The sequence below is a fragment of the Camelus ferus genome, chromosome 7, assembly GCF_009834535.1.
Source record: "Camelus ferus isolate YT-003-E chromosome 7, BCGSAC_Cfer_1.0, whole genome shotgun sequence".
NCBI classification, from domain to species: Eukaryota; Metazoa; Chordata; class Mammalia; order Artiodactyla; family Camelidae; genus Camelus; species Camelus ferus.
In genome coordinates, this window is record NC_045702.1 from 55,833,725 (window position 1) to 55,842,118 (window position 8,394).

General features: G+C 37.2%; 1 protein-coding gene across 1 annotated transcript; it reads left to right on the forward strand.

The window, feature by feature from the left end:
* The first annotated feature begins 488 nt into the window (after positions 1-488).
* NDUFA4 (NDUFA4 mitochondrial complex associated) lies at positions 489-7,203 on the forward strand. Its single transcript, XM_006187856.3, has 4 exons — positions 489-656; positions 1,765-1,853; positions 2,554-2,614; positions 6,991-7,203. The coding sequence occupies exons 1-4, from the start codon at positions 615-617 to the stop codon at positions 7,045-7,047; spliced, it is 249 nt and encodes an 82-aa protein (XP_006187918.1). The 5' UTR covers positions 489-614; the 3' UTR covers positions 7,048-7,203.
* Positions 7,204-8,394: the final 1,191 nt, after the last annotated feature.

Genomic DNA, 8,394 nt, shown 5'->3' on the forward strand with positions numbered 1-8,394 from the left:
TAAGGACAGGAAGCAGCTGCAGTACTTGCAAACCGCAGTCGCTGACCTTAGCGGCAAGAGACACGACCTGCCCTCCAGGCGCCCGGCGCTCGGCAGCCAAAGGCGCCGCGCAGCTCCCTCTGCGGCGGTCAGGGCGGCCGGCGCGCGGCCAGCACGCGCGCCCCCAGCGCCTCTGCGCGCGGACACGGCTCGCAGGCGCCTATCAAAAGGACCCCGGTCGCGGAGCGCGCGGCCAGCCCGCCCCCATTTCTCAATACGGGTCCTCCCGAGAAAGTGCCTGTCTAGTCAATCGAAGAGTTTAAGTTTTGACACAAAAAAATTACTCATAAGAAGTATGTATAGCATAGGAATGAGAATGTTTCGCTTTGTAGTGGAATGCTGTTGGTTTGGCAAGGTTAGAGCGGATGCGTGAGGCGCTAGATCAAAGCAGGCACCGTTAAGGACAACTGCATCCGGGCCCTCCTGCCCAAGCTGCCCTCCGAGCCAGGGGTCCTTCAGGTGGGAGGTCCTGGGTGACTTTGGACGTCCGCTCCCCCTCACTGTGGAGGCTGTTTAGTCTCGGGCCTTGCAGGTTTATTTTCCTCTCCTTTTGGACTCGAGGCTTCTGTTTCACCATGTTCCGCCAGATCGTTGGTCAGGCCAAGAAGCATCCTAGCGTAAGTTCGTAAACCTTTTCCCAGTGTCTTCACTTGTCCGTCCTGTGTCGTCATGCGGTTGCCTCAGTCCCCTGGGAGCTTCCTCCTTCACAGTCACCGCTCCTCAGGGCTGGACCCTGCCTCACTTTGTCCTTTTCTCCTGGTTGTTTCTGGACCTTGAGCTCTGACTTTCTACGCTATTCACTGTGGGATTTGGGCAGGCAGGTGGAAGGTGAGAGATATCCTTGAGGAAAATAAAGTAGTGAACGTTGCAACTGCGGTGACCGCGCGCCCTTTTGCAGGTTGGTCGGACCATGACGGATAGTTGTGCGCTGTGTGGGTTAGCGACCAGCAAAGGTTAGGTACCCTATTTGTTGTGGTGTCAAGGATCTTTACTGCATTGCACCACCAGGCCTTGAAGCAAATATGAGGGTCTCTGATCTTGCAATCCTCTGTCTTGACATTTTGGGGGATTTTGGTAGCGCAGAGTTTAATCATAGTTGAGCTCTTTTCTATCTCTCATTTTCCCCCAGCACAGCAACGTGCTGTGGTCCTAAAACTTGAGTCACGCAGTCTTTAATCTTTGTCTTAATCCCGGTTGCGTAACCTCGCATTAAGCATTGGTAGGAATATGTTTTCAGGTGTTATGCATCAAACCGGTATCTATAATAGGTGTGTTTCCCTTTGCTCATTGACTCTTTATTTCGCAGAATTTATGTCTTTCATAACATCTGTATAGAAGCAAGCTTAAGTAATTTGCCTCGACCTTGTCTTTCAAACCTTGAGATCAAAGAAGCTGGGAATTTAATGAGAGTGATGTATAAATATTAGGTAAAGAAGACGTTATATTTTCTTGAGAAATTTAAAATTTGAATGTAATTTTTAACACATTAAGCCAGAATCATCTTCACATCTTTTGGAAATTCTATTTGTTTCTTTTGAACACAGTTATAGGAAACCTTACCTCCATATGAGGTCTATATTCAAATTTTAAGACAGGGATCAAAAAATAGCAGTTTGAGACCTGGGAATTACATAAAAACGATTGCAGTCTTTGTTTATTTTTATCAGTGTGTAGCTATTTGACAATATGTATTAAAATCCTTGTTTATTTTGTTTTTCGTTCCAGTTGATCCCCCTCTTCTTGTTTATTGGAGGAGGAGGTACTGGAGCAGTGCTGTATGTCTTGCGGCTGGCATTGTTCAATCCAGATGTCAGGTAAATGAAAACATTTAGAACTTTGTTGGTTTTTCAAACTAGTATAGAAGCCACAGTCTTTCTAGGGAGGTACCATCATCATCAAGTAGTAGAAAGAACCAGAGTTTTTTAGTTATACAGTAAGTTCAGATCCCGGTTCTGCTGTCATCATTTACCTTTCCTGGTTCATGCAGTTATCTAAATTTCAAAGCCCCATTTTCTAATCAGTTGAGTAGAACTGCTAATACGTATCTTGCAATGTTGTGAGGATTGAGATAAAAATAACTGCTTTTATAAAATACTTAGTCAGGTTTGCTGATACCTTTAAATGTTTTTTGCCTGTTTTTCCACAATAGGGAATGTTTCTTTTTGAGGTTGGAAAAGAACAGGCATAGAAAAGATCTGGTCATTGTTATTCTGTACACATTTCTGTGTACCACTTCACTGGTGAAATAGAAAACGTTAGCAAAAGCCAAGCATAAAGTTTCTTGTTACTGGGTAGGGACAGAGACAGCTCTCTCAGGAGGCTGTTCTGCCTTTTTTCTGATTGATTACGTGGGATTGCTTAATATGGATCCTATATTACAACTCCATAATGAACACCATACTTCACCTAGTAGGAAATGGAATTGATCTATTCAAAATATTAGCTTTTTGAGTACAAAACTATTTTAAATAACATTTTATTACTGTAACAATTATAATGTTTTATTTATTTTAGTTGGGACAGAAAGAATAACCCAGAACCCTGGAACAAACTGGGTCCCAATGAACAATACAAGGTAAACTACAAAATTGTTTTGGAATTGCTGGAAAGTGTATTTTAATAAATTGTGTCACAGAGTAGTTTTTTTTAAATTGGATATGTAAGTAAAATTCCGTTATAATGACTTAAAAGAGTTGCTAGGTTGTTTTGTGAAATTACAATAGCATATTCTTTTTTTCTTTTTATGTTATTGGAACTATATTTAGAGCTTGCTTTTTTTAAATTAAAGTCTAGTTTGTAATGTTTTCTTAATTTCTATAATGGCATATTTTTCTAATAAATATTTGTTAAAGGTTTTTATTCAAAGACTTGACTCTGGATGTGAAATTTAAGATGTCTCAATTCTACTGATTTTACTAAGAAAAAAAGAGATAGTAGAGCTCTCATTTAACATTTTCTTTTATCTTAGTATAGTGCAGTCATTCTCAAACTTCAGTGAACAAAGGCATCAACTGGAGAGACTGTCAAAAAACAGGAGATTCTTCAGTTCCACTCACAGAGATTCTGATTCAATTGATCTGTTGTGACTGAGACTTTGCATTTCTAATAAGATATTAATACTGTTGATCATAGACCATACTTTGAGTAGCACTAGTATAGTGGCTAGTTTGGTTGGCTATTCTTTCTTGTTGTTATGGTTGAACTGTTTCAGGTGAGAACTAGTAGGAAGAAATGAAGTCAGTTGAAACTTAAATTTTACCACAAACCTTCTAGATAAACTTTTTAATACCTTTATGGAAAAGTGGTTTGTGAAATAGCTCTTCCAAGAAATGATTTCATGGACTGAAGCCATTTACTTTTATTTATTTTATTGAGATATAATTGACATATAGTATTGTGTAAGTGTACAACTTACTGGTTTGATGCATTTGTATGTTAGAGTGTGATTACTACAGTAGTGTTATCTAACACCTTTATCACGTCACATTATGACTTTTGTGTTGGGAACAATTAAGAGCTAGTCTCTTAGCAACTTTGAAGTTTATAATAAAATACTGTTGAACTATAATCACTATATTGTGCAATAAATCTCCAGAACTTACTGATATACTAGTTGCAAATTTGTACCCTTAAACATCTCCCTAGTTCCCCATCCCCAAGTGTATGGTAACTACCATTCTACTGTCTGTTTTTACAAGTTCAGCTTTTTCAGATTCCACTTAAGTGATATCGTATAGTATTTGTCTTTCTCTGTGTCACTTACCTCACTTAGCATAATGTCCTTAAGGTCCATTCATGTTGTCACAAATCTGAGACCAGTAATTGATTCCCCAAACATAGCTTTACTTATGTGTAAAAATTTTGTGTACAAAGATAAACTCTTGCAATATTAGAGGTGGGGTGGCAGCTTTATTAGGGTATGATCTACATACCAGACAACTTACCCATTTAAGTGCATTTTTCTGCCATACCAGGCTGCTTCATCAAAAGAAAGAAATAGCAGTTTCCTTGAGCACTCTCAAGAAGAGGTGTCCTGACCAAGGAGTGTCCAGGACCCCAGCAGATATACCTCCATCATGGAGATGGATGCTATCATTACTGATAACAGTAACTTTTAAGATAATTATCACCTTTGCTGATGCCAAGCTTTCCACTCAACTGTATGATTATAATTTGGTTTCCAAATCTTTAATTTGGTTTCCAGATCTTGCTACAAGAAACACATATAAATACAATGGTGAAGCTGAAGTGAGCCATCTAATCTGTGTCACATTTTGCCTCAAAAAACAATACACAGGCATCCTGATTTATTTTTTCTCTCCTGTAAATTCAAGTCCATTCTAGAGAAGATTCCATATCCAATAAACTTAAAAACAAAACAAAACAAACAAAGAAAAAACCAGGCCTTGGTCCTACCAAAAAGCACATTGGAGGTTTTGGGTATGTAGTTCAGAAAGCTCCCCAGTTGATTATGATAATGAAGCCAGTTACTAGTGTTCCAGAACATGAACGCATTCCAGTACAAGGCCATGTGAACTGGAAATGGAATGCTGCTGCAACAAAAATCTAATGTGTGTGGCATAGGTTGGGCTGTGAATAGCTATGACACTGATATTAGAGACTGGAAAGATGAATCATTTTATATACTGGCAAAATACTTGATAAACTATCACCTGCTATAACTTGGAAAATAGACCATGTGCTTGAAGAGTTCGTTATAGAAAAGGATTTTGGAAGACAGGATGTTAGTGGACTATTGCTGGCTGAATTTGCCAAGAGATGAGCTTGTAGAAGAATTGAGAATTTGCAAGCAGAAATGAAAGGGAACCAAGTCCAGAAACTTGTGAGCCTGGAGTGGATGATGTCTGCTGCTGCTTCTAAAGCCAAACAGTGAGATAGACTAGATTATTCTCCGTCTATCACTCACTTCCCTATGCCTAAGAGAAGTCTTTTTTGTGTGATCACTGACTTACAGGTTTGGCCATGTGACTTGCTCTGGCAAATCAAGTGAGGAGAAGTGATATCTGCCACTTCTGAGGAAATGTGTGGTTGCCCCATTGTTCTTTTCCATGTGTCATGAGACCAGATTGACAGTTAAGGGCTGCTCATTCAGCCCAGGATTAGAATGAAGAGAACATAGAGCAGTCAGAACATCAAAGGCCTAGCAGTACCTCTCAACTGAATAAAATGCCCCAAAGCCAAGATCACAGAATATGTTGTGCCTTCGCAACTCTTGTTCCAGAGACCTTTGAGGTAGCCATCATTAAACTGAGAAAAAGAATGGGGACATGGAAGCTGAAAAATAAACCAAATTTGAAAATTACTTCCACAGAGAATTTTGATACTGGTACATGGAACTGAATAAAAGCAAATACGTCGTCAGAAGCCTGCTTAATTTTGAGAAAATTAGCAAAGATACTGTGACCTTTCCACTGTGCTTGGGTGTAGGGGCTAGATCCTGCTTCTTACTCAGTGTTTGGCAAATCATATAACTTGATCTTCAAGTGGCCTCTTTTATAAAGTAAGAATGAGTAAGGTGATAATTAAGATAAATGTAAAGCATTCTGCCCACAGTGCCTGGGATCTATTAGAAGAGCCCAACACATTTTTTTCCCTTAAAATATAACTTGCAGTTCCTTTTAGAAGTATTCCCTCTAATATTTAGTTAATATGTTAGAGATGATATAGTTAGTTTAAGTCTCATGGTCTAGGTTCAATTGCTTTATTCAAGAACACTGTCTGAAAAAATACTGCTTTATGACTCCAACATACTTTTCTGTTTATAAAAGCCTGTATATGTATCTCAAAGATAAGCTTTACAACCTGGGAATTTTTCTTTTAAAGTCAAGTAAAATAAGAAATTTTTCAATTAGAGATAAAGAAGTTAGGATATGTTTGGAGAAATAAAAAGAATTTGAAGAAATAATGGACACACATTTATGAGCTTCTTGCTTAAAAACTCTGAAGAAAATGTTAATAATTCTGCAATTTTGGTTCTTTTGGAGTTAAATAATGTAGTCTTCAACTAATTATAGCACAACCTCTTCAGTGTTCTTTGGCACAAGAACGAGTAAACTCAAGATTATAGTCTTATTTGGGCTTATGCACAAATCCTAATGTTTCTTCAGTAGAAATTCTGGAGCAGTTTGAAGTATAAATCATTAAAAAAAATTACTGAGAGGTAGAGGCAATATTTTAAGCAATCGTAGTAAGATAATTTCTAAAATTAATTTAAATTGAATATAAGGAAATTGATGGAAATTTAAAATTTTCCAAATATACAGTATTTAAAAGCAAAAGTACAGTGTCATTTAAAAGCTTTTGTACCAAACGTGGTCAAGCATGAGTTTGATTTTTGATGCATTCTGGGTTAGGAAATTAAGAAAACTTCTAAAGTTAGGAAATTAAGAAAACTTGTAAGTGAGAGACAGAAAATAGAAAAGCCGTCAAAGCAAGCCAGTTTGTGTCTAAAAAGTTACGTAAATCACACAACAAAGTATTTATATTACTAGCCTATCTCGGTTGCTAGAAATCTTTTCCATCTAAATTATAGCACTTTGGTAACCAAATGGGGATGATAATTCCTGGTATTCCTCTATTCTGTTGGATCACCCATGTACTTAGTGAAGATGGAAGTAAAAACATAAGTGGAAGTATATATCAGAAGGAATTACTATTCACCTTGAAATAGAAGAATTTTTTTATAGGTTCTGACTAACAGATTATACTAATACTGCTCTTCAGAGGTAGATTGAATATTTTTACAAAACCATTATTAAAGGACTGCAATTTTACTGTCTTTGTTTGAATGACTTTTGTATTGTAAAATATTCCTAATAAAAAATTCATGGCTGTAATTGTTACTATAGAAAACTGAATAAAAATAATTCTAAAACTTCTGTACCATCTTTGTGTATTTGATTATCTAAAATATCTTTCTTCTTTTCCAAGTTCTACTCAGTGAACGTAGATTACAGCAAACTGAAGAAAGAAGGTCCAGACTTCTAAATGAATTGTTTCACTCTAAAGCTGCTTATAAATGAAGGTCTTCCAGAAGCCATCCGCACAATTTTCCACTTAACCAGGAGATATTTCCCCTCTAAATGCATGCAATCATGTTGATGTGTTGGGGTTTATACTGAATAATAAATATGTGAAACTTGATAATGTGTCACTATTTAATGCTGAAAATCTACTCTGAACTTTATAACTTATGGTATAGGAAATAAGCTATTAGAATTTGAGGAATTTCTTGAATTTCTGTAGTTTGTGTTATTTTGAAAATAGCACTTTAAGCTGCTTTAATAAGACACTTTCATTTTGTGTATAGGCCATTGATAACTAGGGCATATTTAACAACTGGAACTAGAACTCATTCAAAGTTAGACTGGGAAGAATATTCAGGCCTCTTTGGCATAGGCAGAATAGAAACCTGAATTTCTGTTACTGGAGGATGTTGAAGTACGTGCAGTATTGCTGATGATGGATTTTATCGTGACATTTTCTTTGCTGAAGATTTTCAAGGTTGTCAGTCACTGTCTGGCTGGGAATTGTAGCTGGATCTGAGTCTGTCACTACTAACCATGAAACTAGTGGGCAAGAAGAGATCTTGAGAACTACTGCTGAGTCGTGGCAGGTTTTCAAAGGCTAGGAATTATGTTATTAGCAATTTAGAGATGAGAGAGTTATCTTTTTAGAAATGGGCTATGGAATGAGAATTTGGAGAAAATGTTTGTGTATTGATGTGACCCATTATGTGGCTCTGACCTTTTAGCTGGGTCTCAAATGAGCCATTGAGTAGAACATTTCAGTGGTTCAGTGGTGACTAAGAATTAACCATCTGTTAGGTTTTCACATAGGTGTATGTAAATCATGCCATCAGAGAAACTTTTGAGGAATTTAGGCAGTTTTGGATTTTAATATATAGGTGTATAATATAAATATTTTGTTGTTTAACACATATTTACATGTCAGGAACTGAACTAAATGTTTGAATTATGTGGATTATCTCAAATATTAAAAACAATTTTTTTAAATAGTAAGGAAACTAAGACTTGGATTAAATTGTTCAAGTTCATTCTGTAAGTCAAATGTGGATGTAGTCGCCCATCAGTATCTGGAGGGGATTTGTTCTAGGACCCCTCACAGATACCAAAATCTGCAGATGCTCAAGTTCCTTATATAAAACAGCATAGTGCAGTCAGACTTCTTTGTCCATGAATGCAGAACCTGTGAATATGGAGGGCCAGCTGTATTTGAACCCAAGTAGTCTTGAAACAAGTGCAGAGTACATTTCACTTACTTGACTGTTCATTCTTTAATTTCCTGTGTCTCTTGAATAATTTCAGTCTTTAG